Source organism: Camelus ferus, chromosome 27 (genome assembly GCF_009834535.1).
Source record: "Camelus ferus isolate YT-003-E chromosome 27, BCGSAC_Cfer_1.0, whole genome shotgun sequence".
NCBI lineage: Eukaryota > Metazoa > Chordata > Mammalia > Artiodactyla > Camelidae > Camelus > Camelus ferus.
This window is the reverse complement of record NC_045722.1, coordinates 22,054,423-22,074,712: the sequence shown is the minus strand read 5'-3', so window position 1 is coordinate 22,074,712 and position 20,290 is coordinate 22,054,423. Positions and strand designations below refer to the sequence as shown.

The 20,290-nt window shown below is 45.1% G+C and overlaps 1 protein-coding gene across 1 annotated transcript in view; it reads left to right on the top strand.

Annotated features, from left to right (window-relative positions):
* The window catches only part of CHSY1 (chondroitin sulfate synthase 1), a 60,581-nt gene extending 53,529 nt beyond the window's left edge, over nucleotides 1-7,052 (top strand). The window contains exon 3 of the mRNA XM_006182665.3: nucleotides 4,042-7,052. Coding sequence (XP_006182727.3) covers nucleotides 4,042-5,634 — 1,593 coding nt within the window. The 3' untranslated portion in view covers nucleotides 5,635-7,052. The remainder of the gene's footprint in view (nucleotides 1-4,041) is intronic.
* Nucleotides 7,053-20,290: the final 13,238 nt, after the last annotated feature.

The following is a 20,290-nucleotide window of genomic DNA, read 5'->3' as shown; positions in this document are numbered from 1 at the left end:
ACATTTAAAACTTGGAAATATGGCTATTTTGAAAGTACCGCCAGTTATGGTCTCTTGATATTTGGACAACCCATATTTTCTTGGAACCAATTTTCAGGACAAAAGGATAAGAAAACAAGTTCTCTGCAATGAATTGAAACACCGTATAAATCGGAATTAGAAATGGCTGTCAGTCTGCAGCAGTTACACTCTGTTGATGTTGCTGAAATGTATCCTTAATGAGGACATTAATGTAAACAGTTAATGGGGAGAAACTTTGACTTAATGAGAACGTTGGCCTTCGTTGCAGAGGACAAGGGGGACGTTTGCTAGCGAAGACCGTGGAAGGTATTTGTTAACTGAAAATTAGATGTGGGTAGTTCGTGGTTATTCCCAGCCGGCTGGAAGTTCCTGGGAATAGCGTGACCTCGACATTTATTATCCCCTCTCAGATTTACCATGGAATGACTCAGAGCCCTAGAACATCCTGCAGTGAGGGAGGTGACTTTGCTGGTCTCCAGGATTAGGCGGGTACTTTTTAAAGATTAAGGGCTGTTTTATGGATGGTGGAAATTAAACCATCAGTGGTACTCTATGCATCTTAGAGAGACTTCTTCAGTGTGTTTTAAACAAGGAATAACCTTGTGGTTATTAAATAACCTATATGCATTGATTTGTGTTTTTTTCTGCAGTGCTTTTTAACTTTTTCCATTTTATAATATTCTTCCAAAGACTGTGCCAGTAGATTACTGAGATTTTTTTTAATAATAAAATCCACATTCTAAACTTGGTACTGTTTAAAGTATATATTCTTTATTTTTAAAATTACATATTTATTACCTCTGGAGTTATTAAAATGAACTGTTACGAATCTCATATTCCTAACTATTTTTATTTATAGCAGAACTAGAGGTTTGTTGTTATGGAATGGAAACAGTTTTTTGGGATGTGTTGTTAACCCTTTAATACAGTTTGACTCAGCAAAGGTAGAATCCTGTAATGTTCTGCTGTTACACCTTCAGCCGTATCTGGGTGGGTGGGCTGGATAACATCAGGGCATGACTTTAGAGTTATATGTGACCGGTTCTAAAATTAGCACATAAGGTCTTAGAAGTCTTCACCTTGAAAGAGCTTCTGGTACAATACAGTCCGTGTATAAAGGAGAAAACTTGAGACCCAACAAATTCAAGTCACTTGTCCAAGGTCTTATATCTCAGTGGTGGCCTAGAAGCAGCAAATGTCTTTATGTAGTCAATTTCTTAACCTTTATTTTTTAAATTGTTATCTTCTAAACTTTCTTCAAGAGAAATAATAGTTTCACTTCTGTTACTAGAAAATTGCTAAACACTTCCTTTAGTCATATGATTATTCCTCTTAGAATAATGAGAGATTGGGAACCTCAGTCCTTTTGAGTCCAGAAAGTTGCCTGGAGTTCAGAAATTAAGTCTTACCTGCATCTTACCTGCCTAACGGGGGACGTTGTAATGAGTGGTGGAATCAGCTATAATATGAGGGAAAGAGGGACGGTAGGTGGAAGGTATAGATGTTCAGCTTCATGATCCATCTATTTCTCATTCAAGTACCTAAGAGTGAAATGGTTCAGTTTCATCCCACCCACAGCATGCCTTCTTAAATGCAACTGGGCACCTTCAGAGAAAAGTAGAAGGTGGGAAGAACCAAATAGCAGCAGAGAAACTAGAAGTTAGTCGAGGGATAAACAAAGATAATTTAAGGAGAACTTTGCCAGGGATTCAAAAATCAAATGCAAATACCTGAAATGATGCAAGGGCAGAAATGAGGGCCGAGAGTGCAAAAGATAACTTGATGTGAACAGTGGACAGGGTGACCTGGGGTAAAAGGGCCATGGGGGTGAATGACAGTGAGTGGGGTGCTGTGCACTTGCAGCCAGGGGCTGGCCCTGGGGATCTGGGCAGAGCACAGGGCCACACAGAGTCGGAGTTTAGCCAGAAGGTGCCTAAAACAACTTTACTATAGCTTAAAATTCTCAGTCTGCAGTGGTTCCAGGGGGTTTTAAGGCTTCTAGAAGCCTGCCAGTCAATAATTTTCTCTTCCCTGTATTTATGCCTTTCTCTGTATTTATGCCTTTATTAGCACACTCTGTTTCAGGCAAAGCTTGCCTAGACTTCAGTCGCTATGAAAGTTATGACCACAGATGGTTTCTAAAACATTTCAAGAAATGTATTCCTGAAAATGTTTGGGGACACGGTGTCCTAGCAAGTCTGTAAGAAGTAATCAGTCATGCACGGAAGACATGCGTTCGCGGAGGACTCCCAGTGGACCTCATTCTCCACGTGTGGGGTTTTGATAGCCGTGAATAAAATGTACAGTTATATGCTGGTGTTCTGGGCAGTGAAAAACAAATGACAGCTGCTTCCTTTGGTGGCAGAGTACATACTCTTCAAAATGTGCTGCTGATTTTTACATTTTAAAATGTATCCTGGTCAGAGGAACCCGAGTAGTTTGTATTGTGTCTGTCCATGTTAAGTGTGTTCTTCTGCACTGAGGATCATTCAGTTTCTTGATACTTGCTGTGCTTAACGACCTGACTGTTAACCATTCATTCATCAACTCTGAGTTGAGCATCTTGCAGTGTGTCAGGCACTGAGCTGGACTCTGGGGAATACAGGCAGTGAACATCTGTGCCTTTTCCCGTGTGGACTGGCCCCCTCAGCCTGCTGCAAAGTTCTTTGTCTTAGTCTGTTGCGGATGCTAGAAAAAAATACTGTAGACCGAGGGGCTTAGACAGCAGAAAGGTATGGCTCACAGTTCTGGAGGCTGGAAGTCCGAGGTCAAGGTGTCAGTGTGGTCGGGTGCTGGTCTGTAAACTCTGCCTGGTTTACAAGTGGCTGCTTTCCTGCTGTGCCCTCTCGTGGTGGGGAGACAGTGCTCTGGTGCTTCACCTCTTCTAAGGGTGCCAATCCCTCGTGGGGGCCCCACTCTCATGGCCTCATCTAAACGCAGTCACTTCCCAAAGGCTCCACCTCCTAATACCATCACACTGGGGACTAGGGTTCCAACATGCAAATCTGGGGGGACCCAAACGCTCCCTAGTACTGCCCTTCTGGGACTTCTTGCATGGTCATTCTGGGGCTTTCTCCGCTCTCCTTCCTTCTGTGTTGAAGCCCTTGTTTCCTGGATCCTGTGTCCTCTTCTTTCTGGATTTATCCTCTCGTTCTAGGTGGGCACATCCTCTAGTAACTACCTGGAATGAATTCAAGGTGAAACCGAGTCCTTGAATATCTGAAACTGTTTCTCCTCCCTCTTACTTGATAGATTGTTTAGTTGGGAAGAGAATTCTATATTGAGAATAATTTTTACTCCTCCCATTTTTTAAATTATTATCTTATAGCCTGTCTGTGTTAGTCCCCATGCACCTCTCCTGCCTGCACAGGAACACACAGATGTTTAAAGGATTCCCACGGTGCATTTCCAGCGACCTTGCAGACCCTTGGTTTTACCCACAGCATGCCCCTCCTGATGGCAGCCGCTTTCTGCGTGTGGATGAATGGCTTTCCTTCTGCTCAGCTCCCTAGAAGCAACATCAATCCTGTGCTCAGGTTGTCCTTCTGGAGCTCTTCTTTTTACTCTACTGATGGAGTTTATTCCTGTGCAGATGGCAGCTCCTGTTGGGCGCCAGGCTTCAGGGAGGGGACCTTGGCTCCTGGGTCCCTTTCGTGGGCTTGGTGGGGACCAGGGGTGGTACTCTCTTCCAGGTATTCTGAGTCGGCACACTGTGAACTCAAGGTTACTCTTTTTCTTTATGGGAAACTTTTTCATAATTCTCTTTGCCTGCAGAATTACATTGGCCAACTGAGGTTACTGATGAAGTCTTATTTCTTTAAGCAGTATATAGCTGTTCATTCTTCCGCTCTCACTGGACTGCTGTAGATAGGGCCTTTGGTTAAGCTGTGGCTCATTTAGGAAGATCTCTAACATTTAGGTTTTTTAGAATCTGCAGGTATGTAAGGAACTGTAAGAACAGAGGGCCACTCAGTCACATAACACTAAAGCAGCAATCTTTTATTTTTTCTTCTTTAATAGATGCAGCAGCTTTTTTATGAGAATTACGAACAGAACAAGAAAGGGTACATCAGAGATCTCCACAACAGCAAAATCCACCGAGCCATCACGCTGCACCCCAACAAAAGTCCGCCCTACCAGTACCGGCTGCACAGCTACGTGCTCAGCCGCCGGGTGGCCGAGCTCCGGCACCGCACCATCCAGCTGCACCGGGAGGTCGTCCTCATGAGCAAGTACAGCAGCTCCGAGATTCACAAAGAGGACCTCCAGCTGGGGATTCCGCCCTCCTTCACGCGGTTTCAGCCCCGCCAGCGGGAGGAGATTCTGGAATGGGAGTTCCTGACTGGGAAGTATCTGTACTCGGCCACTGACGGCCAGCCCCCCCGGAGAGGGATGGACTCCGCACAGAGGGAGGCCTTGGATGACATTGTCATGCAGGTCATGGAGATGATCAATGCCAACGCCAAGACCAGAGGGCGCATCATCGACTTTAAGGAGATCCAGTATGGCTATCGCCGGGTGAATCCCATGTACGGGGCCGAGTACATCCTGGACCTGCTGCTTCTGTACAAGAAACACAAAGGGAAGAAGATGACTGTCCCTGTGCGGAGGCACGCCTACCTGCAGCAGACCTTCAGCAAGATCCAGTTTGTGGAGCATGAGGAGCTGGACGCAAAGGATCTGGCCAACAAAATCAACCAGGAATCCGGGTCCTTGTCCTTTCTCTCGAATTCCCTGAAGAAGCTTGTCCCCTTTCAGCTCCCTGGGTCCAAGAGTGAGCACAAAGAACCCAAAGAGAAAAAGATCAACATACTGATTCCTTTGTCTGGACGTTTTGACATGTTTGTGAGGTTTATGGGGAACTTTGAGAAGACGTGTCTCATCCCGAATCAGAACGTCAAGCTCGTTGTTCTGCTCTTCAATTCCGACTCCAACCCTGACAAGGCCAAACAGGTCGAGCTCATGAGAGACTACCGCGTCAAGTACCCGAAGGCCGACATGCAGATTCTGCCTGTGTCTGGAGAGTTTTCAAGAGCTCTGGCCCTGGAGGTAGGATCTTCCCAGTTTAATAACGAGTCTTTGCTCTTCTTCTGTGACGTCGACCTTGTCTTCACTACAGACTTTCTTCAGCGATGTCGAGCAAATACAGTTCTGGGCCAGCAGATCTATTTTCCAATCATCTTCAGCCAGTACGATCCAAAGATTGTTTACAGTGGGAAGAGTCCCAGCGACAACCATTTTGCCTTTACTCAGAAGACTGGCTTCTGGAGGAACTATGGGTTTGGCATCACTTGCATTTATAAAGGCGATCTCGTCCGAGTAGGCGGCTTTGACGTTTCCATCCAAGGCTGGGGGCTCGAGGATGTCGACCTTTTCAACAAGGTTGTCCAGGCAGGTTTGAAGACGTTTAGGAGCCAAGAAGTAGGAGTAGTCCACATCCACCATCCTGTCTTCTGTGATCCCAACCTGGACCCCAAGCAGTACAAAATGTGCTTGGGGTCCAAAGCATCAACGTATGGGTCCACACAGCAGCTGGCTGAAATGTGGCTAGAAAAAAATGACCCAAGTTACAGTAAAAGCAGCAATAATAATGGCTCAGTGAGGACAGCCTAATGTCCAGCTCTGCTGGAAAAGACATTTTTAATTATCTAATTTATTTTTTAAAAATGTTTTTGTATGATCAGTTTTTGAAGTCCACACAAGGGTATATTTTACACAGGATTTTCTTACAAAGGACTCCTTGAAGATTGAGCTTTTTGAACAAAAATGTGATCATGTTTGCCTTTGAACATATTTTCTTGCTAAACATTATGTAGCAGACCTGCTTAATTATGACTTGAAATGTACCTGATGAACAAAACATTTTTTTTTTTACACATTTCTTTTTCAGACCTCTTTGCTATAGTCCTATGGCAGAAAACATGAACATTCCTGCAAAGCATTATTGTGACAAAACACTGTAACTCTGGTAAATGTTTTGTTATAACTGTTAACTTTGCACAGATTCTCCCTTTTGTCTTTTTTTACAGCAATTTTTTTTTAAGCCGTTTGGTGTTCCAGTTGTAAAATAAAGAAATGTGATGGTAGTTGTATCATCTTCCAGAGAGCTTTCCAGAGTTTGATTGTTTCCCCCAAACGTGTCTCCTCTTTGTAGGTTTTTCAAAGCAAGGGGAACAAAGGAAACCCAGTAAAGTAGATGGCTGTTCTTGCTGTAATTAGTGTGGCCTAAATGGACCTGGCATTCAGTTTCGAGAAGGGTCTGGCATCTTCTCTCCTCCTGACCCTTCTTTTTGAAGGTAAAATATTAATATTTAGAAGGGAAAGAAGAATTACCGTAATAAATCTAACGTATGCGAGCTGAAACAAAAATGGAAAAAACCCGCCCTAGTGAAAGCATTGAGGAAAAATGTGTTTGGTTTTGTTCACTTCATCGTGTCTGTGTTATGTTGGTGGAGATGGTTATTTCATTCTTTAATTACTGTTTTTTTTTATCCTTTGTATCTGAAATACCTTTAATTTATTTAATATCCATTGTTTAGGACGCTGCCGTTTCCCGAGTACCTGTTAGTTACGAGTATTTATGTGCATCGGGAGTGTTTAGTGTATTTTATTTGCAGTAAACTGATCTCCAAAGAGTTCCTTTTGAAACCGCTTTTCCCCCTCCTGAATTTTTACATTCCTTACTGTTTTACTAAATATTAAGTGTTCTTTGACAATTTTGGTGCTCACATATTTTGGGGACAAAAGTGAAATGAATCTGTCGTTACACCAGAAAGTTTGTTTTAAACTCACAGATCAAATGTGCCTTAATAAATTTTTTTTTCATTTAGATTTCCAACAGTAATAGACTTGCCATTTTAATGTACATCATTGGAGATCTGCTTATTTGTAAATAGCCTGCTGCTCATTTGGAAAAATAAACCAGTGGACAGTATTTTTCTATTGTACTTTTCAGACCCATTTTGTCTCATTACTCCTGTTTTAGCTGAAGAATTGTATTACATTTGGAGAGTAAAGAACTGAAACACTGATTCATAAGGTTTTTCAAGTTATTTGAGGGGAATGTTTATGTGGAGTGCAGTTTGGGAGTGAAATGGAGCTTTCAAGTGCCTCTTCCTCGGTTTTTTGCCCTAAAATGAACTTGTCATCCTCTTTTCCTCTTAAAGAACTTGCTGAATCTGTGTTTTCTAGGACAAAGGGCTTCAGACCAGGTCCAAGCCCCATCTAGCTTCTTGGCACAAATGTACCTTCCAGGCCCCCGTAGTGGACCTGCCGGGGCCCAGCGGAATTTGCATTTTAACAAGTGCCCACGTGATACTGTGCACACGAATATTCCCAGGGCTTTTAGAGTAGATCTAGCTACAGGATAGATTGCCTATGGCCGCTGTATAATCCAAGACTCAAAAAAAGTAAGATCTTTGATGCCAAGGTAGCAAGCTCTGTGGATGCGAATTACACTCCCAGGGCAGGTGTTTACCGTGTGATGACAGTGAGGGTCCGGTATAATGACACTGTGCTCACGGTAGGAATGGCTGTCATTCAGTCTTATTGCCATTTACTTTGTGGGAGTGTTTAGTTTTCCCTTGGGAAAAAGCACATTTTTATTCTTCATTAAGGAAGCGTATACATCTCGATGACAAAGTCGTTTAAATTCTCTATTTATCGTAACAGGGAGCTGTAGGGATTTAGGACAGGGTGTGAGCAGCTGCTTTACTGAACTTCGATGTTTGTCACATGTCCTGGTGACACTTTGTTAAAACCAGCCGTTTCCTGCCCTGCTCCCGCTCTTGCCCATGTCTGTTCCTCTTCTTGATGCCACTGCGGATGGTGGAGGTGCTGCCTTCACTTCAGCCAGGCTCCATCTCCGGAAATGCCGTCCGACCCCTCCACTCTGATGCCCTCCCTGTAGTGCCCAGGCCTGGACTCTGCCCACTGGCCGCGGGGCTCCTCACCTGTCCACTCCCTCTTCCTAAAGCACTGCTCTAAACGGGCAGCTCTCGTGCCCTCCTGCTGCCCGGAGAGTGGACTCTGTAAGACGCCCCCCTCTAGCCTAACTGGGCTCCTGGTTTGTGGGGACATTAGTCTCTCGCCTGCCCGTGCTTTCCCTTTGTCTGGAGCTCTCTGCCCACCACAGTCCACTGACCACCTGGACTTATCTTCCAGGGGCCCACTGAAAACTCCCCCATCATCCACCCTGGTGTCATCCTGGGCCCTTCCAGTGTAGGTGAGACACAGTCTCACTGGAGGACAGGCCTGGGTCTCCCGCGCACTGGGCCGTCTGGAATGGCTGGTGGTGCCCCACCCGGCCCCAGTGCTGTGTTCCCCCCATGCACTCCTCCCAGTGGAATGCCCTCTGTCCTGCCTGCCCACTGCTCCCACCCGCCACTGCGTGGCCTGTGACCTTGTCCCCCCCCCACCCCGCATCATAACCCAGAGATAATTCCTTCTTCCTTTAAACTCTTGAACACTCTGGTTAAACCTCTTTGCATTGTTACTTTAGACTTTCTCTTAGCTTGCATTACTTTATATTAAATACAGGAAAGTATTAAGAAAATTAAATGGCCCATAACCCCCAAACCAGATAACTCCTGTTAATAATAAAAATTAAGGATAATAAGTGAAGATGGTGAAAGGGAGGGGTGGGGGTCACAATGCACAAAGGTTTCCCTCCTCCCTCCAACTATCCAGCCCTCGGGCCCTTCCTGCACAGCCCAGGTTTGTGGGTACAAGGGAGGTGCCGTCCCTTTCAGAGTCAGAGTGGAAGGGGCCAGGCGATGCTGGTGACCCCTCAGCGGGGCCCTTCCCGAGCCCAAGACAGGAGGAGATCTGACGCTCTGGACCTGGTCTTCCCCTCGCCGCCCCGAACACCATCAGCTCAGACGATCAGGTTCTTGATCTCTGCAGATAAGTCTGGCCTCTCCTCCTTCCTGCCCCGGCCTCTGACCACATCCTACCTCATGACGCCCAGCCTCAGCCCGGAGCGGACACGTGCCTTGCTGGTGGTGGCCGCGGGGGCACAGCCAACACACCTTCACCCAGTAATACTCAAACCATTTGTTGTGATGTGCGGCCAACCTAGGGGACGAGTCACGTTTTGCCTCAGTCCTATGCCCTTGAAGGGTCGCCTGGAGGTTCAGGTATCCTCTGCAGCCACCTCCGTCCACTACTCGGTGTGTCCCCGGGGTAAAACGTATGCCCCAGTGAGCCGAGGACAGTGGTCAGGTTAAGGAGTGGTGGGTTTTCAGAAGCTTTTTTTGCCTTTCAAGGCCCGTCCTCTGGGAAGGTGACATCTTGGGGGCTACCTGTTCCCTGGAGAGCTTGCTCATGGCTGAGGGGCTCCGCCCTGGCCCCAGACTTCCAAGTGCCTTCTTGTCACGGAAGGAAGCGGAGCCAGCCCCACCTCCTGGGCACAGGCCCCCGCCCAGGGGATTAGGCTGCACTATTGCGTGTGAACTGCTGTAATCTCGGCCACAAAGGCGCTTACTGCCACAGTGACCGGGCAGTGGGGGACCTGTCTGCTGGCGGAGCCGCACAGGGTGGTACCTGTCTCTGTGGGTCCCACTACTTTCCGAGCCCTCCATTCCGCCTGAGGGAAAAGGCTGCCCACACCAAATCTGCTTAGTCCTAACTGGTTATAAACACAGTGAACATGTAAATGTCACAGTGCAGTGGCTCAAATGACAGCAACTCATTTTGTGTGATTTCCAGTAGGAAAAAACAAATTCTTGTTAGGGTTGCTATGCTTCAGGGTTTTGTTTGTTTTTTAACAGAGATGTGAGAGTGGAGGATGGGATGGAGTATAAAAAATATTCACCAGAAACCATAGGGCCAAACCAGATTAGGGGCTGGCTTGTCATCAGCACAAGCTAAACCACTTAAGTGCCTGTCAGATTTTTTTTTTTAATGCATCCAATTTACCGTTTGTTATATTCCAGTTATGAAGATCCTCTTTTCTTACAAATAGACAAAAACAAAATTTTGTCCTTTAAGAATATTCTAGCAACATTTCCTTTAAAATAATAAGAGTTGGGGGAGGGTATAGCTCAGTGGTAGAGCGCCTGCTTAGCATGCACGAGGTCCTGGATTAAATCCCCAGCACTTCCGTTTAAATAAACCCAATTACCCCCCTCCCCAATTTTTTATTTTAAAGCCCAAAAGAAATAAAAAATAAAATAAGGCTGAGTTGTCAGTTATGCCTGGCTAATTTCTAATGAGAAAATACAATAAACTGATTAAATCATTTAATAGTGCAAATTAGGCCAGCTCTGGAATCTACTTGAACAACGCTGATGCATCTGTAATACATTTCTATCCATTACGCAATCATAATTAAGCAGGTGACGCCTCTGGGGTGCCACCTCCTCTCGCTGATTCGCCTCCGCCAGTGTCAGGGCCTAACCCATTGCAAAAAAAGAAACACCTCTAGCCCAACCTCAATGCGACCTTCAAATTCATTCATTCTAAGTTAAGTTTGGGTCTTTCTTTAGGCAGACACCTACTTCCTGTTTCATAGCCAAAGGGGAATTCATTTATGTGCTCAAAATGCCCCCTGCAAACTAGAAATGTACCATTTCTGAAACTGCACATTCGTGCTGGGAAGGAAGCGTTTTGGGTTTTCAGATGAAGCCTGTGTCTTCCGCTGTAAATAACAATGCCGTCACAATGCAAATATGTATTTATTGAGAAGTAGAGAAGGAAAAGGAATGGCCTGCGTTACCTCCCTCTTGCACCACCCTGCTCCCGCTTCGGCAGATTCCTCAGGGTTTTTGTAACGTATTTAGGGTTTGATGTACGTGTGCCTCCAATTTGGTGTCTTGCTCCCCCTCCCCACCTTAAAGCTCCTTAATTCCTTAAAATTGCCTTTAAAGGCCATCGTGTCTCCTCGAGTTGAGAACTTCCCTGCTGTTGACCGCCTCAAGTGTCCTGTCCCAGCTTGGATAACACCACAGTTGAGGTCTTCTGCGCAAAGCCCTTTGCATACGTTGGATCAAGTAGATTTCCAGAAGTAGGTCACCTCCTTCCTTCTAGGGACCTTGGTGCTTGGCCACTTCCGGCATAACACTAAGTCATCTGGTATTTCGCTTGGTCAACATTGACACTTGTACCTACCAGCCATTCTAATTAAAGCTTTTCAAAATAAACCTGAACAACTAAGTGACCTTCAAGAAATACTATGAGGATATTGCACGCAGTGTCTTGGTTACATCTTCTGGGGAAAATGGAAACCCCACAAACCCAACTCTGTTCTTGCAAAACTTGAGTCACTGCAAAGTGAGAAAAAAGGCAGAAAGTTTTACCAATGACTCAGGGGGTGAGGAGAGGCAAGTTGCAGACAGATGGCCTGTTTGGGAACCAGGGACATTTCCTCACTCCCAGGCCACAGACATTCGTCCCAGGAGATCAAAGCACAGGGTGAGGCACAGAAGTGGCAGCTCAAGATAAGAGGGGCTCTTCCCAGACTTTGAGAGGCAGTGGGGGTCCAGGAGGGTGTGGATGGGCCCAGAGGCACCAGGCTTTGTGCAGCCAGAAGCGAGCCTGCATTTTCCAGACAGAAAAATATACTTTTGAACACAGATGGAAATTAGTTTTACTCTTCAAAGATGAAACCACTGACCCCTTACCTATGTTGTGGGCAGGTTTGGACGGTTCATTATATATTTTAGATAATATAGAAAATATGTATTAGTTATAATTTGTTGTTACTTGGTGTCTGTGCTCCCTGAAAACCAAAGCCCATGAGTAGATTTCAGGATGATATTTGGAGCCCGGGACTTGGGGCCTCTGTAAATGATCCTTTTACAGCAGGAGCAGTAGTGAAGGCAAGATACAGGGCATCTCGTGGTAGCGAAGGGCATCTGGAGACCCCTGTGGGGCCTCAGTAAGCAGGAAGCCTCGGAGAGGGTCTTGGGCTCAGGGATCATGTGGTTATCGCTTGCCTTCCCGACTTCTCTGCAACTGGAGCTGATGGTCTAAGGCAGTCACCACACAGCCCCTGGATAATGAGTAGTTTGGGTTATGATTCACGGGCCGTTTTTAAAATCAGATGTGGGGATGAGCCCTTCCTTCTCCCTAAAGGATGTGCCTTCCAGCAAAAGCTCACCAGGCCCAGGTTCTCTGAGGTGGATTATCAGCGTAGTCCCCAATGGGCCGCATCCCTGGAGGATGTGAGGCTTGTGTTCACCAGCTCGGTGGTCTTAGGAAGCCCCATCCAGCCCCAGCTGGGGGCCCGCAGTTCTGCAGAGAGGCACAGGGTGGCCTGGCTGCTGTGCCTGCCCAGGGGCTGGGACTCAGCTGCCAGGTGTCCCCCAAGCTGGGAGGACACGTGGCTTCCACTTCTAGCCTCGAGACCCTCCGTTTTTTCAGGCCCTGAAGTGCACCCACCTTGCCTCCAGGCTGCGGGCCAGATACTGCCCATCCCCTCAGAGCCTGCTGCTGCCCACTGCCCCCTCGTCGCTTTAGGAGGTGAGTTCATCACAGAATCACTCCATCTCACCTAGAGCCCCTTTCTTCACTCGCAGAAGTGCACGGTCAGCAGGGCTCCGCTTGCCTTAATTCCTGGCTTGGTGTTTGCCTTCCTCTGGCCTCCGCAGCAGTCAGTCCCAAGTTAGAAGGAAAATACCCACAAACCACAAGCCTAGGGACAAAATGTGACACGTGTGGACTTTCGTAAGTGTGGTTCTCAAATGCTGCAGATACTGTCCCAAAAATGAATTGTCTGTGAGGATGCAGCACTGCCAACTCTGAAGCCAGGTGCCGCGTGCGCAGGTGGAACCCACTCGCAGGCTGTGACACCACAACACAATTCCGACTTGGGACAGGAAACCACTGGGTTGGGTTCTGAATGGTAAGCAGGTATCCGGTCCTGCAGGCTCAGGAGTGCTGCCAAGTGCAGCGCCTCAGCGTCCTCCAGACACAACCACGTGCGCGCTCAGCAGAAAGGCCCCTGCGTGAGATCTGCCGCAGTAACGTGGCTCCAGGAGATGTGATCGCCCTGGGCCTCCTGACGCTGCAGGGCCTGGGGGTGGGCGCAGGATGGGGGTGAGTGACCGGCCCTACTGATAGATACTTCCCCAGAACCCTTTTTTTTTAAATTGAAGTATAGTCAGTTTACAATGTTGTGTCAATTTCTGGGGCACAATGCTTCAGTCATACATGAGTATACATATATTCATTTTCATATTCTTTTTCACTGAAGGTATTACAAGATATTGAATATAATTCCCTGTGCTATACAGTATAAGCCTGTCTATCTATTTTATATATACCAGTCAGTATCAGCTAATCTCGAATTCCCAGTTTATCCCTTCCCACCCCTTCCCCACTGGTAACCGTAAGTTTGTTTTCTATGTCTGTGAGTCTGTTTCTGTTTTGTAAATAATTTCCGTTTGTCTTTTTTTTTTTAGATTCCACATATGAGTGATATATGGTATTTTTCTTTCTTTTTTTAATGCACCGATCTGTGGGTATATAAACCCTTGGGAGGTTGGGTGAAGGACAGTGACTGAAATCACAAAGACTGGGTTAGCTGTGAGGTGTCTGGTGGCACTGTGGAGGGAGAAGGGGCCTCGGTACCAGGCAGACGTGGGGTTGCGTCAGTGGTGGGCTGGAGCCGGCTAGGACCGGCTAGGACCGGCTAGGACCGGCTAGTACCTTGATGGGACCGGCTAGGCCCAGTATCAGTGCTGGCTGATACCTGACAGGACCTGCTCTCGGCGCTGGCTTGTACAAGCCCTGCCCAACTTCATGCTGAGTGATGGCACACTGGTGGCCTGAAATTGGCCGAGGTGGGAAAAGGAAATGGCAAATGCTTCAAATCAGGTTTCTTTGTTGGCGGGGGGAGAGGGAGCAGGATTTATCTGCGCAACACGGGTTTGCACTGGTTGGGTCCACTCCATAGACGATGCCTGTGCTCATCTGCCTGCTGCTGTGTGACCTCAGACAAGTTCCCTGCAGCAGAGCCCAGCTTTCTCCTCCAAAAATGGGCATAGTTACGACGACCTCCCAAGACCGATGAGAGAGTTCACAGGCCCTGGCCCTCCTCCTGTCACTGTTTTAGCTAATGTGTCACCCCCACTCCTCCTCCCCACCTAGAAGTCTCAGTTGCTCAAAACGCCTTCCAGACCCACATCCGGTGAGTCATCAGATCTCACAAATCCCTCCTGGATAAAGTCACCAGGGTGGTCCCCCCACCCCCACCCCGGTCTCTCCCCACGGAGCTGACAGACAGAGATGGTCCTGCCCACGTCCTGCTTCTCCAGTCCGGCCTCTCCTCGGTCATCACACTCTTCTTTCTAAAGTAGCAAACCTTATCTGGACTCTGTTTAGACAGGACCCCTGGTTCAAGCTCAGCCGTCATGGCTGACTGCCCTAAGCGCTCGACCTGACCTCTGCCTGCCTTTCCAGGCTCATCTGAGCCCTAACCCCTGCCCCCATCACCACCACCCCCCCCGCAACACACAAAGGGAGACAGAAAGTCTCTCTTAAAACTCCAAGCTTTGGCCCTGGATCTGGAAGGCCCACCTCCCTGCTCCCTGAGCAAACATGCAGATTCTATGGCGGTGTTACCCTTCAGTCCACCCTTCCCCAGACACTTGGGTGGAGTTTCATTGCCCCTGCTCACCCCATCCCAGGCCCCTTCCTGCTCACCCTTGTAGATTCCAGCTCCTTGTTGGGGGCTTCTTGTCTCCGTCTGCTGGGTGCCTGGCTGCCACACCAGACTGGCCACGACCAAGGCTTACTCATGTTTGTGACCCATCAGGGGTCTGGCAGGTCATGATGTGTCACCAACTTTAGTTTCCGTTAATTTCTGGGCTTTTGGCGGGGTTATTGGCCAAGGGAAAATAACTACGATGAAATATATCTATACAGACAGCCTCAGACATCTAGTTTTCAGATGAAACAATCAAACAGCTTTCGCTGTAAGAACATGAACCTTACTTCAGAGACATGGAATGCTTTCCCTATTGAATCATGAAACTAACATTTATGAAACATTTACGGGACAGTTACTAAGTGCCAGGCACTTTATATAAGTTACTTTATTTGCTTAATCCCTGTGAGATCAGTATTCTTGACCTCAGTTTACAGGGGACGAATAGAAGCTCAGAGAGCTTAAGCAACGTGGCCAAGGTCACAGAGCTAATAAATGGCAGATCCAAAATTCACACCAGACCAGCCTTTTTTCCAAAATCCATGCCTGGGAGGGAAAAAAGCAGCGTGTCTACTTGTCAGGGAGATTTAAGGCACTCAATTTAAAGCGCTCACAGATTACCAGGAAATGGAAGCCCACTGAACAGGGATGTTTTCAGAACCATAGGAGAATGTCAGAACTCATACTTTGTTTTTCAGATTTTTCTCTGCCTTTTTAAAAGGCTGAATTTTTTTTTGAGATTCCAATACATGCAATTTAATATATAGATGCAGTAAAAACTTTTTTTTTTCAAAATACACAGTATGTAGAAGAGTTTTAGTTCCAGTAACAGTGGTGTATCATATATCAGACTAACCATCCCATAGATAGCAGTGATGGACCAAGTAGCAAAAAATAAACACAAACACAAACAAAAAAACAAGGAAAAAACTATTTGAAGCACTGGAGAGTGACCCAAATCAGGCAGATACTGGAGGAGATTTGACCTTTGAAAGAAGAGAATTGCTTATTGTTATGATGATGCGTATTATTTGTCCAGCTCTTTCCTGGAGGGCACTCTCCAGGCCACAGAGCACTGGGGGATTAGGACTGAGAGAGGTTCATCATTATTGACTTGAGGCATCAGAGGATGGAGTTTAGAGCTGACAGAACAGCGGGAAGTAGAAGAAGGAGATCTCAGGAAGCAGGGAGTCATGGAGCAGGGACCCCGAGATTGACAAATCAACTCCCATCCGACCTCAGCTCCTCCTGTACTGTGCTTGCAGCTGTCCTTGTGACTCCAAGGAACACAACAGCAAACAACAGCTGGGAAAGCAAATTAGAAATTTCAGCTGCTTCCCATTGCAGGGAAGTCAGAGTCTGGAGTTAGAATTTCACTAAGTTAGAGGAGCTTCACAAACACCTTGGGATGTCCATTGAAACTCCAAATAGGCTGCATATTAGGAGCAAAGCTTATGTCTCAGATTTATTGTAAAACTAAATGGCAAAATCAAAACAGACTTCCCCTAACAAGTGTGAAAAACAAGTCTCCACAAAATCGAAATGATCAGCCAGGAATTTAACAGTCAGGAATTTCACAAAAATCAACACTCTTTAGAGGAATATAACAAAATCCAGACATTGTACAACAGATCATCTATGAGATACAGAATTTCCCTCTCAGTCAAATCTTTCTTGGCACCTTGGGAAGAATTTTAGTCATGGCTCCCATTCTGATCCTGGACCCTCTTTGCACCGTGCCGTGTTAAATTCTAGCACTTACATGGGGGCTTTGGCCAAGATCTGTATCTGGCTGCCACACCTGACTAGTAACTTCTGATTAGTAGACATGTGAAGAAACAGGGAAATGTGACATATAGTCAAGAGAAAATTCAAGCAATAGAAACAGATCTTGAGAAGAGCCAGGATTTCAAATGATCAGACAAGGTCTTTGAAATAGCTGTTAGAAAAATAGATAAGAAGTGATTCTCTGGAGAATCTTAAGGAGAAATAGAAAACATAAAAAAGAACTTCTTGGATATTCTGAAAAATAAAATATGCGAAATGAAGAATTCACTAGATGGACTTAAAGGCATATTGAAAATTGCAAAAGTCTTTTTTTTTAAGATGAAAGAAATTAGTAAAATCCTAACAGTTTGCACAAGGGGGAAAATAAAGGACAAAACACAAGTTATCAATATTGGAAGTGAAAAAGAGGGTATCACTACAGATCCTACAGTAAAAGAGTAATAAGAGATAACTTTATGTCAAAGAATTCAATAACAAAGATGAAATGGGCATAGTTAAAAATGCAACTTACCAAAATTGACCCCAGGTGAAACAGAGAATCTGAATAGCCCTACATACACTAAGAAATTAAATTTGTAATAAAAAAAACAACCTGGCCAGAGAAAAAACTCCAGGTCCGGGTGGCTTCACTGGTTAATTATGTCAATAATAAATGAAGAACTGATACCAATTTCACAGAAACTCTGTTATGAAATAGAGGAGGAGGAAACACATCTCAATTTCATTTTTGAGGCCAGCATAACCCCAATAAAAAACTTGACAAAGGTATCACAGGAAAAGATCATTGTCTCTTATGAACATAGACACAAAAATCCTTTATAAAATATTTATTAGCAAACTGAGTCTAGCCACATGGTGGTTGTGTCAGAAATGTAGGGTTGTTACAACATTCAAAGATCAGTCAATAGAATGGATCAGATTAATAGAATAAACTAGAAAATCATATGATCATCTCATATAGTCAGAAAAAACATTTGATAAAATTCAGCATTCATCCATGATATCAACTCCATGAAGCAGGAATAGAGGGAACTTCACCAGGCTGATAAAGGGTGTTTGCAAAATACCCTGAGTGCTGTCATTATGGTGTCATAATGTCACCATTATGACATTAATGCGGACGTATTGACCACTTTACCACATCACTGGAAATAAGGCAAAGAGGTCTGTTCCCACTGCTTCTCTTCAACATTGTGCTGGAGGCTTGGTAAGCAGAGGGGAGTATCTGCTGAAATGTCCTGGGCACAGGACTCTGGCTGTGGTCCCCAAAAGTCACTCTCGTGTCCTCTTACTCCACTGCAAAGCCTGTCTGCAGGGGCACCCTTTCTCAGTTTCAGTGGTGCTGCTTGACACGTTCAGGAAGTATTTGTTCAGGCCTCTTCTGGGCCTCTGCTGCTTCACGGCTCCAGCAATGCCAGGCACAGAGCTAAATCTGAGGTTTTACCAGTATCCCCAATCCTACTCAGGTTGGGGCATCAGTTCCTTCTTTTAGAGTCCCAATAACGTAAGCAGTCAAGAGAGATGGCCCAGAGACAGGAAGCCTGCCCTCAGCCCTCTCCACCCCTTGCTTCTCCTCCCCCTCCTCTCCAGGGGATCGTTGCCTCATCTTGTGGGTATGAGATGCTTGCTCTGACTTATCTGTATCCTTTTGAAATTCAGAAGTCAAGAATGTGGCTATTCCTCATCTGTGTTCTGCTTCATCAACCATCCCTTGAGGAAATGGATGTCTCATAGGCCAGCTGCTGGAATGAGGGAACAACATGGAAGGTGTGGGGTGGAGGGAACATTTGTTTTCAAAAGGTGATTCTGCCACACTGTTCTGTAAGAGGGGACTCTTAAATAAAGCCTGGGGGCAGAACAGAGAAACAGATCCCTGGGCAAGAGGCCTAGAGAGCTCAGAAACAGGTCTGTGCATACGTGGATACCAAATGTTACAGAGGTTACAGACCCCTGCATGGATCTGTGGGAGAGGATTGACTTTTCAATAATGGTGCTGGGACAAATGGGGAGAATTGGAACCCTACCTTACACTATATGCAAAAAAAAAAAAAAAAATATATATATATATGTATATAGGTGGATTAAAGACCTGAATGTGAAAGACAAGACAATACAACATTTAGAAAGGAACACAGTAGAATATTTTCTTGATCTTGGGGTTAGGAAGAGTTTTTTTAAACAAGACTCCAAAAATGTGCTAACTATCAAGGCAAAGACTAATAAACTCATGCACATCAAAAGGCATCGTAAAGGAAACCAAAAGACAAGCCATGGGCTGGAAGATTTTGCAACACGTATAGCTGACAAAGGACTTATATTTAGAATATGTAAAGCACTCTCATAAGCCAATAAAAACAAGACAGACAACCCATAGGAAATGAACCAAAAAATCTCAACAAGAACTCCACAGTGAAGGAAATCCAAGTGGCCAATCGATAGGAAAAGAAACTCAGTTTTAGTAGCCATCAGGAGCATGAAAATTAAAACCAAAATGAGATGCTCTCACATACCACTAGACTAGTGAAAATGTTGACCTCAGATGGTCCCTAGTGTTGGTGAAGATGGAGAGACATGAGAACTCCTCCACTGTTGACAGGCGTGTGTATTGGTGTAGACATGTTGGAAACAAGTTTGAGATTATCTAATCAATTTGATGATACACATACTTTGTCTAGGGAGTAATTCCACTCGAAGTGCTTACCCAGCAGAAGTGCATGGCATGTGCCCTAGAATTCATATACACATATGTTCATAATAGCATTGTTCATGGTAGCCAAACACTTGGGGACAACCCAAAGGTCCACAGACAATATAAGTGGATGTATAAAAAAGGGTAAGCATATATTTATACAAGAAATACTATATAGCAACAAAAACTAACAAACGATTGTTACAGGCAACAAAAGATAAATCCACAAACTAAGGAAAGAAGCCAACAGAAAGACATTACTGTATGTTTCCATTCACAAAAACTTAAAAAAAAAATCAAACTAAAAATATTGCTTAGAGATGACTCCAAAGATAGTAAAAATACTACTAAGAAAAGCAGGGGAAGAATATTTTAAAGTCAGGATAGTGGTTAAATCCAGGAAGGATTTCTGGGGTGCAGTAAATGTTCTGTTTCTTTACCTGAATGTTCATGTTATAATTATTATTTAAACTGTATATATATTAATGGTCTCTTTTCTATTTATTAGTTATCTCACAAGAGAAATGAGTAAAAACAAAAAACGAACTCTGGCCCTGTATTTCATATCCATTTAAAACTCATCTTCCTAAAGACAATTGTACAACATGGAAATTGTTCACATGTTAATGAGAATAAAAAGCAAGTTACAAAACCGTGTGCACACTATGAGTCCAGCTCAGAGGGGAATGTACATATTCACAGAGAAAAGATTGAATGGAAAAACTTGAAAAATGTTAAAAATGATTATTTTCTTTTGTATACTCTTAAGTAATTCCCAAATTTTAATGAACAGGTGTTGATTTTCTACTTTTAAATAGGAAATCAATACATGTTAGGAAATTCTCTGCAGAAAAGTCTGAAATAAGACTTACCAAATTATTTCTATCAATCAGTCGGGCTCCATGGTGGGAAATGGGAGCCTCTCAAGGCATTTCCAGGAAGGGAATTTAATAGAGGAGATTAGGTGCCTGCTGTGCCATTGGAAGAAGAGAGGCAGCCAGAGGCTAACACTGGACTGATCTGTGGGAGAGTGCACCATGTGGCTTTAGTTCAGAGGTCATTGCTGCCCCAGCTGTCACTGCCACACACACCCTCTCACACCCACGAAGCATCTCCAGATGCTGCAGTATGTTGATGTGGGC